The sequence below is a fragment of the Bombus impatiens genome, unplaced genomic scaffold (assembly GCF_000188095.3).
Source record: "Bombus impatiens unplaced genomic scaffold, BIMP_2.2 scf_0389, whole genome shotgun sequence".
NCBI lineage: Eukaryota > Metazoa > Arthropoda > Insecta > Hymenoptera > Apidae > Bombus > Bombus impatiens.
The window spans coordinates 2,176,057-2,194,581 of NT_176808.1; the positions used below are offsets into that span (position 1 = coordinate 2,176,057).

At 42.4% G+C, this 18,525-nt stretch overlaps 1 protein-coding gene across 2 annotated transcripts in view; it reads left to right on the forward strand.

Moving 5' to 3' along the window:
* The first annotated feature begins 720 nt into the window (after positions 1-720).
* LOC100749916 (PDZ domain-containing RING finger protein 4) overlaps positions 721-18,525 on the forward strand; it is a 59,371-nt gene continuing 41,566 nt past the window's right edge. For both annotated transcript variants that reach the window (XM_033321091.1, XM_012386400.3), the window contains exon 1: positions 721-1,236. In XM_033321091.1, coding sequence (XP_033176982.1) covers positions 1,216-1,236 — 21 coding nt within the window. In that variant the 5' untranslated portion in view covers positions 721-1,215. The remainder of the gene's footprint in view (positions 1,237-18,525) is intronic.

Consider the following 18,525-nt stretch of genomic DNA (forward strand, 5'->3'; position numbering starts at 1 on the left):
CGTTGAATTCAGTCGACGCCAAGCCGGCACGCGTGTTGGCTGAATATTTTTCTCGCGTGTTACAACGTTGCACCGCGCCGTTTGCCTTCTTTTACCTCGCCTCGTCTCGCCGCGTCTCATCGTACCTCATCTCATCTCGTCTCATCTCGTCTCGTCTTGTCTCGTCTCGTCTTGTCTCGTCTCGTCTCGTCTCGTCTCGTCTCGTCTCATCATATCGCATCGTAGAAACTTCGCTTTCGACGCGCTCATCGCGTGGGCTGAAAATCGTTTCGTGAATGCCGCGTGATCCTCCTGACGTCTCATCTCGCGGCACTTTTGCCGTATCGTACGTTCCATAACGAAATAGCAGCAAAACGAAGAGTTCAAGCGGTAAGTGTAAACGACGCGAGCGACGAATGCTTAAAAATAGATTTTTACTTTGATCGAAGATAATCTAATTTTAATGGAACTGGTCAGCAACGCTGAGACACGCGTATTCAACGATGACTAACCGTCAGAATTTTTTAATTATTTCATCAAAGACGTAAAGAACGACGGTTTGATTCGACAAAACAACGGTCCTTTATCGTCACGCGGAACACCTAGCGAGAGAAATTGTTGAACTCTGTGTTTGAACTTAAAGATCGTCGATAGTTTGAAGACTGTCTTTCGTCTATTCGAAGACGGAGTTCAAGTTTGCTTTAACGTGCAGTTACTATACGATATGAATCTTTTCTGCGCCTCGTCGCTTTTCGTTTTTTCTCGCGTACAGTTGTGAGTTCTCGAGAGTCTGTCTGCCTGTCTCTCTCTCTCTCTCTCACTCTTTTTTTTTGTCAACATATAAATGCAAAAGTTGCATTCGATGCAATGCGAGTAATCGGTCCGTTTGCATTTGTGGCGTGGAATCGCGAGGAGGCGTGCTACGACGATGCTAGATCATCGAAGTAAGGACGATCTAGCCACTTCGTGCCGTGTGTGAGTGCCAACGTCGATATTCCTCGTTGTTTCGAACAAGTGGAAAGAAGTGTCGAGTGGGAGATTCGCCACCGTAATTGCTTTCGTTCGGTTTCCGTTTGATTCTATCTGATCCTTCTTTCGAGCTCTTCGTTGTTCATCTCTGGTACACCAAACCAAGCACGTCCCGACCAATCTTGACTTCAACGTTCTCATCTGCCATCGCTTTTCTTTGTAAAACGTCATTAGCACGCCTCGTCATCAACTCCAGTCCTGCGAAACATGGATTTTGTCATTTTAAAGGTAAGCACAATTTTCTGTGATCCATTTCGTCTATTTTTCGTTATTTATATGTTCGATTTTAAGATTCGCGGTACAATACACATTTGGCGAGTTTCATAGGGGTGATTTACAACGTTGTGTCCAAAGGACGTATACACACTTAGTTAATTCGAAATTGTTACATGGAGGTATACTCCATTCGAGTATAATCTCAAAAACGGCGCACGTCAATAAGTAATGGCAAATATGGTACAACGATTGTTAGCGAATAATAATAATAAACTTTCATAATTGTCATTGAGGGAAGATGATTTATTGCGAATAAGATAATACAAACTATCGGCTTGAGAAATTGAAAAAGGGGAGATAGAGAAGAGTGGAGTTCATAGAACAAGATGATTTAGCATTCGCGAATAAAAGATCAACGCGTATTATTTTCTCTTTTATTTTATATTGCGTGCGTGAGTATTCTATCGAGTGTGCTTTCATGGATAATTGCTGTTGTCGAGCGACACAGTTATTGAATGTATGTGTATATTTCAAACCTCTCTGTACAATAACATAGTATACATCATAGTATCAAATTTTTATTCTTTGGATTATTATCGATCGAGTAACATGTTTTTATCGTTGGAAAATTCCCAAACGTTTAAAAACTCAAAAATCAGTTACAAAAATTGTAACACGAGAAAGAATCGTTATTGACAATATTTGGTTGATTTCTTTCTTGTTTGAATCCTATACTAAACATTTTCATAAAATACTAAGAGACTATTTTTCGATTGAAACTAAACAGAGATATGAAGAATTCTGTGACCATATCAGAGTTAAGCGAAGACAATCGACGAAGATAACGATAATTTTTATTCCTATATTTTCGATAATGTGGCATTTTACGATAGACAAGGGTTATGGGAGTGAATACGTAGCAAGGTGTCTGAAAAGTATTATTACGTAATTGTAGTTTCAGTTATTGTTTTAATATCAAAAAGAATGTACGTTATGTTATGACGTACAATCACGTAGGAATGTAAGATAAAATAGAAGCACAATTGTGGATCCTCTGACGAAGTGTATCTTTGGTCATACCTGGACGCGCTTACCTTTTATTCTTATCGTATTCGAACTAGTGAAGCAAGTACGTTTTAAATAAACACGACGATAAAGAAATTTCCAAGAAACACAGTGGCCCGAGGTGTGTTTACCAACGTTCGTCGTTTATCGAAGTTGCTAGCCCTGCCGTACATATACGTTTGTATGCGTTCCGTTTAATTTTAGCGCTCACGTTGCGATCTAGGGGATGCTGTATTATTTTTCTTCTTTCTTTCGTTCTTGCGTTCCTCTCTGTTGCACGTAATTTCGAATGATCCAAGTTACGAACGTTCTATCGAATCGGTTTTAAAGATTCGATAAAACGATAAATACGTCGTTGAACGATGGTTAGATCGTTATCGTTACGAGCGTTGAACATTCTGCCTTATAACCATAACGCGAAGAACTGAATAAAAGGGCTTCTTGTTTCTATCGTATCTGATTTCTCATTTCAATTCTATGTCCAAAGATTCTCCGAGAATATCGAGCCTTCTTTTTTAGTCGTTAAAGCAGAGGCAAGATCGAAATATAAAAATTTGAGAATCGCAACGGAGTTAGCTGCAGGCGTCGCTTTCTGTACTTGATAAAGCGAGAATTGGAGCTCTCACCTTTCCGGATGTATGGATTTGATCGGCGAAGGAAACGGGCGTATCGCGCTTTAATATCGGAACTTAAATTAAATGCATATCGTGCGACACGATGCAACTTCTGCATGCTTCTCTCTCGTCTACCTTGTCGGGAGAATGGACGTATTATCAGACGAGAATAGCCTCTCTGTAAAAGGATGAAAAGGATCACGCTTCGTCTTTCGATTTTGCAAGATATTTTGAAAATTTTACTTTACCCTTCGATGTTATATCGGCAATGAAGTATCCCAGACGGCAGCCTCTATTACTTGTAAAAGTTTTACCTTTCGTATGGATCTAACTATATATAGCACTTATTGTTAGAAGAGTTCGATCTTTTCTTTCGCTTGAATGCGCTCGCGAACTTCGTTAATGTTCAAAGTTGTTACGTAAGTGGTTATGAATGATTGGCGAGGATTCGTGTGTTCGGCACACGAATTTTAAGATAAAATTACTTGTAAAAGTATTCAGGCAGTGATGATTAAGGCGATATAATAACGTATCTGGGTTAAGCGAAGGTCGTAGCGAAAAGATCCAACAAGTACATACATTTTCTTAGTAGAAAAAATAGCGTAATTAAAAACAAAAAAGAAAAGGGGACGTGATAGCCGTTTCTACTCTAACATTTTGTTCCAACTTCAATCAAGAAGGAAACATAACTTGTTTCAGTCATGTGAATCACTCTTTACAGTTAAATCTTGTTATAGTCGTTGTTAGCATATAGTTAGTAAGTTATTGGACTAAGTACTTCTCGGAGTAACTGTAAGTAATCGGCGTATGGAAAAGGGAAGAGAAATTGTCTCGTTGTGGAACGGTGTCGCGAGACTCGCAAGATTTCCAATTAGTTTGCTAGTAGACGCATGTTATAACGACTCGATTGCGTCGATGAAACGCGTAAAGTGTTCGTTACAGAATAGCGATGAGGGTGGACGAGTAGAGGGGAACGGAGAGTAGAGGATGAAATTGCAAAAATTACTTGACAGCTGGGAACGGTGGAAATATTTTAATTCTTTCCTTCGAACACTCCTCGTACTCCAGATAATTGCCATTTGCGCCAATAAAGTCGGAATCTCGGCAGTTCCTCCTACCTACCCCTCGCGCTCGTCACCGTTGTTTTCTCCCCTCCTCCCCTTCTTCTCCCTACCTCTCACCCCCACGCTGTTTCTATTCCTCGTTTTCGTTCTTTCATTCGTTCCTTATTCTGTGTACGTGCGCGAGACCGTGTGTATGGTAACGGACAAGGGACACAAAGGAAGAAAAATTTAATCTTATTAACGCAAGGTATTTTTATTATAACGATTTCTTTATTTACTTGAGATGTCGCTAATGTCTGCCTATCCTGATTCAAAATGTCCAACGAGGTAATAATTCTTCGAGGTTAGTAATTTCCTAATAATATTTGAGGTTAATTTCACTCTCCATCGCGATACTTACGATCGATGGTGAACATCGATTACTTTTAGTTTCACATTGATCAAGATATTCGGATGAAAAGCGGTCCGGTAGTCGCGTGTATCGAAAAGGGTCGAAACAGAGAACGAAACACCGAATGCCGAATTATCGCTGGCGATCAAGTATTCGCTTGTCGTGGCATTGTTTACAGCATGCATGAAAACATAGTCGTTATTCGATATATCGATACTGCATGCAGTTCGATCGTGCGTGTATTTTTATCGATCTGTTGGACACTGGACACACGTGCGGTGCATGTTGGTACCGTAATAACACCGTTACCACCGTAAGTTCGTCGGGACATTTTAATTAAACGGCCACCAGTATTGGTAACAGTGCTATCGCCGATACAACCAATACAACCACAACCTCCACCACTGGCAACAGCGGCGGCAGCAGCTTCCTATCACGATTATTAGTCACGAAATTTTGAAATTGCCGATGAATATCGAATTGGATACGGAAGCGACGATTTAAAGCGGCACGCTTCCTCGTTGTTTCTCTCCGTTTCCTTTTATTCCGGAATATTTCCTCTTTCTCCAGTCGCGTCAATACCATTTCCGGACATTTTAACATCGACTCGCCGAACAATCGAACGGTATAGTAAGCGCAATCGATATATCGCAATTTTAAGGTTAGAACTTGTTCTATCCATTACATTTTTCGAAACATTCGAAACGCAGAGGTATCTTTCATTTTCTTTCCGTAATCTTTGTTCCTTCTTCGTTCGATTAAAAATATTCAGTCGTTATTTTACAATAGCCTATCGAGGATCTTAAAAAAAGAAGAATCTGTTCCTTTTAGCGGGAGATAAATTTCTGTAAATATACCGCGAAGCAGGAACCGGTTCTAAATTCCCAATACATTTACGAACTTTAATTACCGAACGATTTTACATGCTTACTGTATCGTTCTCGCCTACTATACAGGAAAATTATTGGTATGATGCACCTTATCGATCCAGTCGCATTCGATGCTGTCGCACATGGAACAATCGCTTGACTAAGGTCGACGTTGATTAGATCTCGAAGCGTTAGCGCGATAAAGGGTGAGTGATGCACAGTTAGAACCAAACAGACAGACAGACAGCCAGGCAGACAGACGGATAGGATAGATAGATAAAGGCGGACACAAGCTTCGAAGGACAAAGGACTGCAGATGACCGAAGAAGTAGCGAAACAGCAGCGAAAATCTGCTACTATTTGAATACTGTATTTCAAAGTAATTGAAAATTATGATAACTAGACGAGATTTTTTGCACGCGTATCAACGAAGTCTTGTACCAACGTGTACGATCATCGAAGAAAAGCATCGTGAACGTGTCAGAGATAGTAGGAAATGGTGTTTTTATTGGGACAAAGGGACGGCGCGTCGTATACGCACAAAGTGTCCTGTAACTGACGATAACGAGCAGAAAGGGAATGATTCTACATGGAAATGTAAATTAAAGACAAAGAATAAAATATTTCCGTACGAATCCAGTGCTTTCGTTCAGTATATTTGTTTAGCGTCTTTGGACTTTTTCTTGCACAATTGAGCTAATATCAGTATCACTCAGAGCGAGTGAAATTACGGGTAATAGACGAGAGATAAATATCGTTGTAGTAACTTTGGTAAAAACAATCAAATGAGATTATTCGATTATCCTATTAGCAAAATTGGGAAATTGTGAAAGAGGATGCGTAAATTACGACCTGTAACGAAGGAAATTTAATTCCATAGATATTTAATAGGAAGAGAAGAATCAAGCATCTATTTGGCAGAACGTGAAGCGTTTCATATAATTTCTGCCGTGATTATACCCATTCTTGCGAAATTTCCGGTTTCGTTGCATATTCTCCGGTATACAATACGCAAACACGGCAGAGGTGTTAGTTTAACATTAGTTAACATTCGCTCTCGTAAAGTATTTAACATCTCTTTCCCTCGACTTATTAATTAACGAGAGAAAATTTACATTTGTTACGATTAAAAGATTTGCCGATCGTCCGAGTCCGTATCGTTATCCTTCTAGGTATTTAATGTTTCACCATTTCCTGCGGAAACTTGATGCTTCAAAGATTTACATAGGCTGATCGCGCGCGAATATTTTTTATAGGAAACGTTTAAAATAAGAAGGCAGATATAAGGAAATATCTTTGAAAGTTTGTACCTAATAAGATTAAACCTGTAGTAAGATCCATATTCGTGACATCGAGAATTCGCAGTTAACTTTTTCTAAAACGAAACTTAAGCCGCGTAAGAAAATGTTACTTTACGTTTTTAACTTTTGCACCCTTCTTTTTTTCCTACTTTTCCTATTAGTAACAAGTCACCCTGTAGACATATGTAGGTACATATTAGGTTGTCCGAAAAGTTTCTTTCGTTTTATAAAAAAATAACACAACATTTATCGTTTTATATTATTTTATCGAATTACGTATGATCGATTTTATTCTATCAAAATAAAGATCGCAACATTCGACAGATTAGGTTTCGTGTTTGTATAAAGATGCATCGTTGTAAAAGACGTGTCTGTAAAAGAAAGACTTTTCGGACAACCTAATACTTAGCTACACATGTACCGAGACTCTCGAATCGATCTAGAATCGACGAAAGAACGGTGCAGCGTCGAACGATTTTCGTTCTGCTTCTCGGATTACGTGGATACTCCGAAATATGGGCTGCGTGCAGCTGGCAAAACCGAGAGAGTCGAGAGTGGACCGATATCAGCACTAGAGAAATAGAAGGGAAACTTTTCGGCCGAAAGAGTGTATCGTATGTCCATGGATCTGTGTATAAACCTACGTTTACCCCGGGCTCGTCGTTACTTTCCCGTATCTCGGATTTCATCCCATGGAACCGAGTGTGCGTACTTTTCCAACTCATCGTCGTGTTTTCCAATTTCCGAAGGTTAATGTGCGCGCAATATCCACCGTATGCTAATGTTTGCATCGTTGACACCTACCATCAGCTTCCTCCTAGTCATCCTCTCACAATGCTTTATCGACTCTACCGACATAGCCACGTCCCTTCCTTCTGCTTCCCCTTCCACCTTCCCTTTCCCTTTCCCTTTCGCCTCGCTCTCTGTCAGTCGTCGGTGCAGCAGCATATTTGTACATATGTAGTTTACAACAGACTGCAACCGGATATTTTTGGGGCTGCACCTCCCCGGTGTCGAAGGTCCATGATTTTTGGGGGGACAGATTGACGGCTCTGTGAGACAACAGGAGGTGTCTTTTAACCTCGCTGCGGTTCTCAAATTTTCACGCTTCAATCGAACTTCTATTTCCAGCGGGTACTTTGGTTTAGAATGTCACTGTTTAGATGTTTTTCTAAGAAGCCACGACTTCTTTTCGTCCTTCTTCATCGTGTATATATTACACATGGATACTTATCGATTGCCAAGAAATTTAGCGGAAACGTAAGTCATCGACGACCACCGTGGCAGGGTTTAATTTCGCCTCCGGTTGAAATCGAGCTTTATTTCTCCGAGCGGGAACACTCGACGATACAAAGGATAGAGTACGTAACCTGTTTTGAGTCAAACGACGGACGGTAGTCTAGCGAGTAGTCTAATTTTGAATCTAATAGCGGGAAAAAGTGTGAGTGAGATTACTCGTTTATTCGTTTTTACAGGGTAAGACGAGCGAAACGTTGAACTGCTCGTTGCGATTCGCTCCGCTCCGATCCGATCCTATGTGCGATTAATTACTTTTCTCGAGCTTCTCGATCGTTCGACGAGAGACATCATTAACCGGATATCGATCTTGCTAGCAACCGCGTTCAGTGTTTATCGAAAGTGGATTCGTCGTGGTTGGAGCTCGTTAGCGTGCTAAAACTCGTTTAGTAGCGATAATAATGCGTGTCAAGCAGCGCAAAAAATCGTTGGCGTAAAAAAAAAAGAAAACAAAAGAAAGAAATAGCTGAGAGGCGAGGAACGGAGCAAAAAAAGAAGAGAGGATTTCGCATGTATTTCCGAGAATCGGCTCTATTCGACTCGGAATCGGTCTAACGATCGTTCTTCGTTCACTGGTCCGCTCGTTCGTTCGTTCGCCCGTTCCTCCGACAATTCAGGTATAAATGACGCGTTTAGCAACGAAAGGACGAATGAAAATGAAGAATAAAAAATGCAAAAGAGAAAATAACTCGATAGTCGGTTTAATCGCGTGGAATAGGACCCGGACTCGGTATTCCGTATCGTGGCACATTTTTTACTCCTAGCACGTAAAGTTCTATAAGTAAGTTAAAATCCTGTAGCGAAAATTCAATAGAAACCTGTAGTGTTTCGTTAATTTAAAATCAAATAGGGGTAAGAAGCGTATACAAAGCTGTATCTGTACGCGTCTCGCTCACTACCAATAAGCTATTTTTAAAAGACTCGTACCATCGAATCCTAAGGCCGTGATTATACAAAGAGCGTCGAGGGGGTAAACGATAGGCGGAAAAATTGGCATTTCCAGCAGTGGTATTGGCCGTGCCATCGCTCGACTTGCCTATTTTGCCTATCACTTGTATCGCCCATTTTGTATAAATCTACAAGTTTGATTTATTTTCTGCTACCTAACCTAACCCCAACCTAACCCCTCTCCGTGTAATCACGACCAAACGGGTTGTCTTTCTTTTCAATTGTGTCACATTAAAATTCTCCCGTTTAATCGCAAAGCGACGTAAAAATCAGAAGATCGATAAAAACGTATTTATCGGACTTTTCTTCTACGATCTTCGGTTTATTGTCTTTTTCTTTTTCTTTACCAGTCTCGTTACATTCTCGCCGTACCGCGTGCATCGTGTTGTATTTAATAATAAAACCGACGGATTACCTTGCGGCGATAGATCTTCTTTTTTCTCCTTTTTAAACGCCTCTCCCTTTCTCCCTTTTGTTTTCCTTTTTAACGAAGAATCGAACGATCCGCAGGGAGAAATAGGTCGATTCAATTGCTAAAACGAGACGTCTAGCCGCCGGCGAAAGAGCGAACGAGATAACAGACAGAACACGAGCGTTTGCGCGCGCAGATGCATTTATCGTCTTTATTACGAGCGTCGAGAATCACGAGTAAGCGGTTATTCAGTAACTATATTCGAACACGAAATCATTAAATAAAGTGGGCTTAACGAATGCACAAGTGCATAATCGTTGCGGCACCCGCGCTACATTTGCACGCGTTTTCTCGTTTACTTCCCCCGCGTGACAGCCTCGAATCTCGCCAAATTAATTTCGTCGACCGTCTCTGCCTTCCATTATCGCGTATATTCCCACGGAACTAGAGAACGCGCGAGCGAACAAGAGAACCGGCAGAAAGCTATTCCCCGAGCCATTTTCACTCCTCGATTACATCTCACGCATCAACGATCTTTGTTACTCTTTCCGATCGTTCTCTGTTCTCTATTCCTCCTTTCTTATTCCTAGTTGCCCATTTTTCATCTGCAAGCCCTCCGCAATCTGTCGCGATCGATTTGTCGGATCATTTTTTACAGCCTCGCTTCTATCACGTTACGCACGTAGAGCCGAAGAATCGTAAAATTTGACGCCGATCGTTTTTCTTACGAACCATTCGACTTTCCATCCGATCGAATTGTCCTGCAAACAGACCGCTTCCTCGTCCGCTTTAGTAAAATTGAGGTGTAAACGACCGTTCTTTGGAAAATCGTAGAAAATCGCAAATGCTCGAAAAGTAGCTTTTTTGAACGTCGTAAATGAGATTACGAACTCGTGATTGTTCGATGACCGTTTACGCCAAACGAACACGACCGAGAACCCTTTTGCCCTTGCTCTGTGTTCTTTTGTTCTAAACTCTCCTGAAAGTGTATCGTCGTGCGTTGGAAAAGTTGTGTAACTCGCAAGGTTAATCTGCTCGACGACCCAGTTCAACGCGTGAGACGAATCAACATAATGAACGAATCCTCTTTCTTTCTCGAGATGCGCGGTGAAGCATCGTTGAAACTCGTCAGAGATATTAGGAAATGCCGGTTTAATGGCAACCAGGAAACAGGTGTACGTGGAAAGAAGAAACACGCCGAGGAATATGAAGAGGTCGACTAATCGGATCACGGGACGGTGTACGCGACGTTTCGAGTACGCGACGCTGCTCGAAACTTGGAAAGTACTTGGACGCCTGCCTCGAGAGCATAATTTACGTACATAGTTTGCAAATCGCTTTGTAATCGCGTTAACGTTCCGGACCGTGTTTCCACGTATTTCGGCATGACGCCTAAAGCGATCTCTAAAGTACGTATCAAATTTTTAGTATCGGGCAAGCTACAGTCCGACGTTTCTCCAGCACTGCGGCTATACACACGTTTCCATCAGAGATCAAACGACCCTCGATATTCTTCGAGTTCTTTCTCGAGTTCTTCTTTGAGGTCTTCTTCGAGTTCTTCTTCGAGGACGCGGCTTACACCTCGATTTAAAAGATTTTGCAACTATAGTAAACAATGTGCAAATTTCTGACGCTCAAAGTGTTTCACTCGGTATATCCATTCGCGGGAATTTTAACACGTTGAATGCCACGGGGCATTCAAGCATTCAACTTGTCGGTAGCGCCGTGGAGGCCAAGATTAGTAGAAATACGTAATTTGAACAAATGTAAATAGTTATAAATTTTTCATTATTATTGTTGTTATTTCCGTATTTAGAGGTAGGATCATAATAGCTATTAGTTTATTCTTAGGATAAATCTATCCATCTATCTATCTAACCGGCACGGTTCGCAAGCCGAAAAACCTTTAATCGCACTTTCTTACATGTCCTAGGGATAGAAACAAAAGAACATCTTAAACCTATCGGTTGTATCTAGAACTATCTTGTAGTTACTATTTATTGTAACTAGCGCATCTGCATATAGATGGCGAGAGCGAACTCACGTTGTCATTTTCAACATTTACATCGTTACTACAATGTGTGACGAAATTTACGCAGTACGTGTTAAACAAAGAGAGATCATTTTGGGCAGACGAATAGATAGTTGGTTACGAGCTCGGGAAACGCGAAACGACGATGATGCACAGGCATTGTTGGAGGAACCGTAGAAAAAGAAACTAGGCTGGAGTTTGTAGCAGGTGGAAAGGATATAGCAAGGTGAGCGTAGGTTGTAAATGAAAGCTGTAAGAGGGAACCCTCGTTAATGAAGCTGCATCCAGGACCGTGCGCGTTTTCTCAAGGTAATTAAAATCTCGTATTGTAGAAATTATTGACACGTCTATGTTCTATCTCTAATCTTTTACCGCGTGTATATGATTTTAAGTCCGTGTTTCGTCCTCTTAAATGACGATTGTCGTATCTGTGAAGATTAACTGGTAGTCGTTAAAGGTTAGGACTCGTATTCTCGAAAGAGGCAGACAGAAAATTTTGACTAGACGTCGTTCGATCTTGAAACCCCTTGAAAACTCGAAACTCTCGCCCCTCCAAATGGGTTTCCAATTACGTATTAATACGTTTCGCCGTTAGAAACGCGTAAACTTTAGCTGTCCGTGGATTTCACGTACGATACGTAAATCGTATCGATGTAAAAAGGATAAAAATAAATGTCCTCGGGACTAAAGAAGGTAAAACTGTATTTTCGATTGATCATTAACGATTAACCGAGTGAAGCGATTAAAAGACGACGCGACGACGTAATTTATTCTGCTCGTCGCTGGCTGGTAGTTGGTAGATCGAAGATAGGCGTCTGATTGTAAGGTATAGACGAAAGGCTGGGTATACTCGCGAGAGCTTGAGCTGCAGCTTTACGCCGACTGTCCGCTGGCGCGTTGAATGTGATGCATTCATAGAGGAAAGGTTCGTGGGTCTGCGCAGACCAAGCAAGAAAAACGAAAAGATAGCATCGCTGTTTGAAACGGTTTAAAAGCAAGCAAGAAACGACACGTCGCTCTCTACCCTTCTCGCACGCGAGATCGTGTTCGATATGTTTGACGCGTGGCGTGAAATTAATCCAAATTTTCGATCCGTTTCACGCCGTTTGTTCGTCCCTCTGTGTCCAACCGCACCTACCGTTCTCCCTTTTCGCTCGTAATAACGCAACCGATGATCGGTCGAGCGTGTAAAATATTCATCACGATTGCAGGTTGATCGTTACAATGGTAAACGCAATTGGTATAATTAAAATAAATTCAAAGCGCGGAATAGCCGACAAATATTTGCTCTTTCTCCTTCTTTGTCTATCTCTTCCTTCCGACGTTTATTTGATAATTCTTTACCGGTTAACAACAGCGCGCGATTGTGCTACGCGTCTATCGATCGCGGTCCGATACGACCGATGGTCGAATCTCGCGAATTATCGTCCTTTTGGCTTTTCGATCGACGCCGAAACGTATTAGCCTTTGATCTCGCTGGTATAATTGGAAGAATAAGATTAAAAGGAAAACGAAATTGTGCAGTACGTCCGCGTGTACATCGCAGCGCGATTGATGACAGAAAAGTTTTTTCCGACCCACCTTGGTTAAGGCGTTCCATCTGTCATTTCAGGATAAGAAAAAAAAAAAATAAAAGAAAAGGAAACGAGACTAACTTCTTGCGTAACTTTCTTCGCGGTATCTTTGTTTCCCTTCGTTCGATGGAAATTAGATATTTTCGTATTTTTATTTTTATATTCATTAGAAAGAAAAGAAGGAGACTCTCCTTTGTACGATTGTTTCGATAGAAACCGCGCATGTTGTGGTGACACGACTCTGGTACGTATTGTACGCGACTCTTAATCTTTCCAACGAAATGCGTCGAATGAGCGCGTATCGAATAAAATACGCGAGACCGAGCAGTGTTTCGCGGTTTATGCGTTTCGTAGCGGTGGGACGCAACCGCGGTGAGCTGGACTGACGTTGTAAAGCGGTTCGGTGATTTCGGTGAATAGGGAAAGAGGGAAAAACAAGGGGTCAAACTGGCCGAACAGAGGACACAGGGAATACGGGATCTGGTTTGAATTAAACGAATAGCCTGTCGACGCGTTAGCGGACCAAGCGACATTCGCAGGGCAATTCGCGCGCAGTCGATTAAAAGGTGCATCCCTTTTTCATTGCACGCGCATGTTACCCCCTAATGTCAACTTAGAATACGAGCTATCGAGCGCATTTTATCGCTTTTCGTTTTTATCCCTTTTCCTTTTCCGTCGTTCCGCTTTGAAAGTTACGAGGCACGTTGAGCATCGTCCGATCGCAATTATCAGGAAAATAGTTGTCCTGTTTGGTAACGATCGAGTTTAATTTTCCGATGTCCTCTGTTCTGTGCTTCTTAACGCTTCCGTCTTTCAAGCTCGCTTTCTCTTTATTCTCCGCTGTACTTTGTCCGCTGTTCTCTCATTTATCGACTCGAATCGTCAACGACCCTGTTTGTTGTAACTCAACGCTGCTACGAATCATTTTTACAAATGGAAATTTACGATCAAAATCTAGTTACGTACGCTCTGATTAACCCGGCTACATGGAAATCTGACAGATGTTCGTGCTATTTTGTTACGTCCGGTGACTCTTTACGTTCGACGCGGCCACCAGAATTAAGCGAATCGCAATAATCCTATGGAACTGTCATAAAACGAGGCTTTTCGATTTACCGTTAAGGCCGTCAATTAACATAAAACATCTCCGAGTCAAGTGGTTCCTTATGGTAATTGCTCCATAAGGTAAAAATCGTCACCGAACTTCACTGTTTTATCATCTTTAGAACAGGCAACATCTCTTTACCGCGTTTCCACCCTTCAATCATTCACCTACTTATATCTTACGCACCAGCGTAACTATCTTTTCTACAAAGTTGTTGGAAATATATAATATCCTTGAACTGTTAATCAAGTATTTGTAGCTGTATTCGACACGAACTAGTGGCAGCGCAGTGGTTAGCGCCTTAGGTTACGAACGTTTGGGTTCAAATCCCGGCAACCGTGGTCCGATTTTTCTTCCGCGACATCTAAATGAGAAGAAATGCAGCAGTACTACCCCTCAGCGCCATCTACATCAGCAAGTAGCACTATCATCACAACTACACACTAACAAACTACTAACACTACACCTCATATTCTACTCATGAAAGCACCTCTATTATCCCAATCGAAATAGAGGATCGATCAGTCATGGCGTCGATTGTAAAATCGTAACGGGAATTTACGACTCACGTTGACGCGCTTCCTCGCGATTGCGTCTCTCCGCGAACGGTCGAAAAAAACACATTTATTTGCTAGAATATTCTGGATCGTGAGAGTTATTCGTCCTTTGTACTCGTCCTTTAAAATTTGTCATTTACGTCGCGATAGCCACAAATCACGCGTATCTTTCTTACTAAACGACGTTAAACGCAAAGTAGCGAGCAAACGAAGATTCGGCTGTGCCATCCAATGAGATACGGTCGACGAGGATTCGGTGGCCAAAGCGATGGTCGAGAGTATTCCTAGTACTGTGAATCTGTTAAAGCGACAATTGCGACGGTATATGCGAAGCGATGGGTGTTCGGTTTTAGAGTAGGCTGGCGACAACCGGGATAGAGAGGAATCGCCTGGAGAAGAGAACGTTTGACTCTGCGAATGCGTATTATAGGTATACAAATACAGTCTCGGGAGACCAGTTCAAAATGTAGCGTATATCCCACTGGCCACGCTATTCTATGCGTACAAAGCGCCTCAGTGCCGCTTCGTTCAGTCCCATTCCGTTACATTCTCTGTCTCTTGACTAGCTTGCATTTGCATACGCGCGCGAGTCGCTGCCTCTCGTCGCTGTTTCTATTTCCATGCGAAATCGTTGATACATTTGTCATTTTATCGCTAAAGTATATCTGTATAAGTACACAGTCTTCATATGCTTTATCTCGATCCAGTGTCCAGTTCTCTTTTCTTTTTTGTCTCGAGACGTCACACTACGCTTTGTCCCGTTTCTCGACTTCGTACACGAAACATTTTTCACATCGTTCGATCTTCGCACATTCTACCACGGGAAAGGAGAATATATCACGTAGTCCAAAAGTTTCTTTCGTTTTATAAGGAAATAATAGACGCACAACATTTTTCGTCTTATATTATTGTACCGAATTACGTATGATCCATTTTGTTCTATCAAAATAAAGACCACAACGTTCGATAGGTTAGGTTTCATGTTTGTACAAAGATGCGATGTTGTAGAAGATGTGTCCGTAAAAGAAAGACACTTTTCGGACACCCTAATACGTTCTTAAAAACGTTTTCTTAAAAAGTATTTTCCTCGACTAAACCTAACAGAGGATCGAAAGAATTATACGTGGCGTCCGTAGAAACGTAATTCTTTAAAGGCAGCAAGTTGATTACGTGAAGCGTAACAGGATACGAGACGGTCGTTGGCGATTCGAGCCGAGTCGCGTTCGCAGATCGCAAGCTGGACGAAAGAAAAAGGGCGACGATGTCTAAACAGAGGCGATGGTCTCTCTTGCGTGTTGTTGTCACAAAGGAAAACGCTTGAAAGAATATCGAGGTCGTTCTATTCCCTGTAGAAGGAGCAACCTCTTTTTGTGTAAAGTTGGACAATCGCGACGCTCTGTAGAATGTAACGCGACAACGTGCAAAGATTTCTTTTCCTCGAACGGAAGAAAGGCACCTCGGTTAAAAGTAAGAATCTCGGTCGAGTTACTTGGATTGAAAAAATTTATACTCGTAGCGCACTTATGACAAGGCATTTACTCGAAACGTGTACTCGCTGCAACAATTATATATCGCGATTTATGCTGATTCTTGCGACAGAGACAAACACGCGTTTCGATATAGACATCGATAACGGATGACGAGCTTTGCCAAGAGACGAAGAGAGGGCAAGTATGGTAGTACAGAGAGAAAGTGGAGCATATTGCAACGATGGTTGCATCCATTGTCCGTCGTAGTCAGGAGAATCAGACCCTTTCCCTCGTTCTCTCGTCCTCCGTTTCTTGTCGCTTCCTCTCATTGCGATTTCGACTCGCTTTGCACTCGTATCTCAACGTTCCTCGCGCGTTTCCTCGCGCTCCCTCCTTTTCCGCCTCGATCCACGCGTCTCTCGCGTTCTTTTCTCCTTCGTTTTTCCTATTTATCTTTAGTTTGCTCTAGACGTTCTTGTCGCTGCCGGCAACTACACCGTCGTTCAAAATTCCCGCGCCTGCCTATTTCTCACACGATGTACCTTCATCGTAAAATTGCGGAACAAATATGAGAAGAGAGAAGCTTCAACAAATTTGAACACGCAACAGAAGGAGAAACGTTTTGATTCATTTGATCGTTAAAATCGTCAAAACGCTTTCATCTATTCCCTGACCAATTCGAAATGATACCACGACGAGCGCGTGGCGATAAGTCGATGGAAATAACACAGGCAGTTTCTCGAACAGCGATGTAAAAATGGTACGAAACGAAGCGGACGATAAACTCGTAATTCGCTGGCAGCAACAAATCCAGCATCTGACGATTTTCTACGAGCTTCGTATACTTGTGAAACATGGTGTACATCGACGCCAACACCGAAGAACCGCGTCCTCTAACTTTTAAACACGGATGGCTCGATCTCTCGTTCTCATTTCCGTAGTTGCTTTTCTCTCGCTGACCCATTCGGGCTTTTTTTTTCTTCCGCCTTCGAGCGAGAACTTTTCCAGCAAAGACACTAGCAGTTTTCAATTACTGTTGCAACTGCGCGCCGCTGGATATGTACGCAACTGTGTCGCTGAGAATGACCGACAGATCTACGGCGATGATGAGACGAGAACGAATGGATGGATTCGAAACGCGTATTTGGGTTACTGCGAACAACCATCTCCGAAAGCTTCTACGCTGATTCGAGTCCGCGATATTACTTCGCGATAGTCGAATCGGAAGCTGGACCGGTGCTCCATTTCCGACCTTTCATTCCACCGAGGAAAAATCGGTTACGTATTTCCTCCCAATGGTATTGGATTCGATGGTTGTGGAATCTTCTTGCTACGTTCGTTTTCATCGAATTTCGATGCTTTTCTTTCGTTCACTTTTCCGAACGGACGCGCTCCTTACGCTGTTCTCTTCGCTTCGCTGATTCTCTTCGCGGACCTTTGCATAATTTTTCCGACACGTTCCTGTCACAAATCGTAAATGTGCTCGATATTTGTAAGTTTCGCTGTTCGTGCGAATCTAGCGATTTTGCGTCGATAAAGGTTCTACAACTGCTCTATACATTCTTAACTTTGCAATTTGCTCCGAAATTTTCCAATTCCATCTCGATACTCGTATCTCGCTAACGAAATTTCAGAAGTTTCGCACGATACATTCGTAAGAATTGTCGAAAGAACGGAAAGAAAGAGCGGAAGAAGAAAGAACGGTGAGCGTTGAAATACTTTCGCGAATAAATGAACGTACCTTGGCATAAACGCAACGTAATAAACATAGATCTCGGGTAAATACAGCGCCAGTTAAATACCGTTGAAGGTACGAACGTAAATACACGTGGTTTGATCGATCGTGTTTAAGATACGTACCTTACGTATTGTCAGAGCTTTGCTTTCGCTTGGAATCGCGTCTGGTCACGAACGAGCAGAGCTTCGATATCCGGAAACGCAATTAAGAAAGTTTCGTGGCATATTAAAGCCTAATTTTTCCCTTCTACAGGGAAGAGAGGCGCGGTTGGGTATTCTCTGGTTTTATACAGCCGTTGCCGCATTCAACCCTTGTCCACTGGCAATGCACATTGTTCGGGCGATACGAATCCGCGTCTATTGACGTTGCCGTTTGTCGAATGCTCTGCCAGTCTCTTTCCCTCCCTTTCTCTCTCTCTCTCTCTCTCTCTCTCTCTCTCTGTACGTATCTTTTTTTCGTTTCTCTTTTATAACGTAACGTTCCTTCCTACCACTTACTCTGTCTCCCTCTTTCTTTCTCTGCTTCTATGCGGCGGGTGAACGCGTAGCCCCGCGCACTGCCGGCACCCTTCCTCATCCTATTCTATTTCTCTGTCTCCTTTTAGCGTCGTAACACGGCAGCAAGCGCGACTTTATTAGAATTTTATTGGATCGCTGTGGCCGCTTTCATTAAGCTGGATGTAGCTAATTGAGTCGAGGCTTTACTTCCGCTACTCTTTCTCTCAGTGTCCCACGAACCACTCCATCTCGTCGACGTAGGTCGATACAAAACTCGTTGTAGCTTACAGCTCGACGAAGCACCGGAACTCGAACGGTTTCTACGAACCGCCGTCGCATCGCGTCGCGTCGCGTCGTCTCGATTCCGCC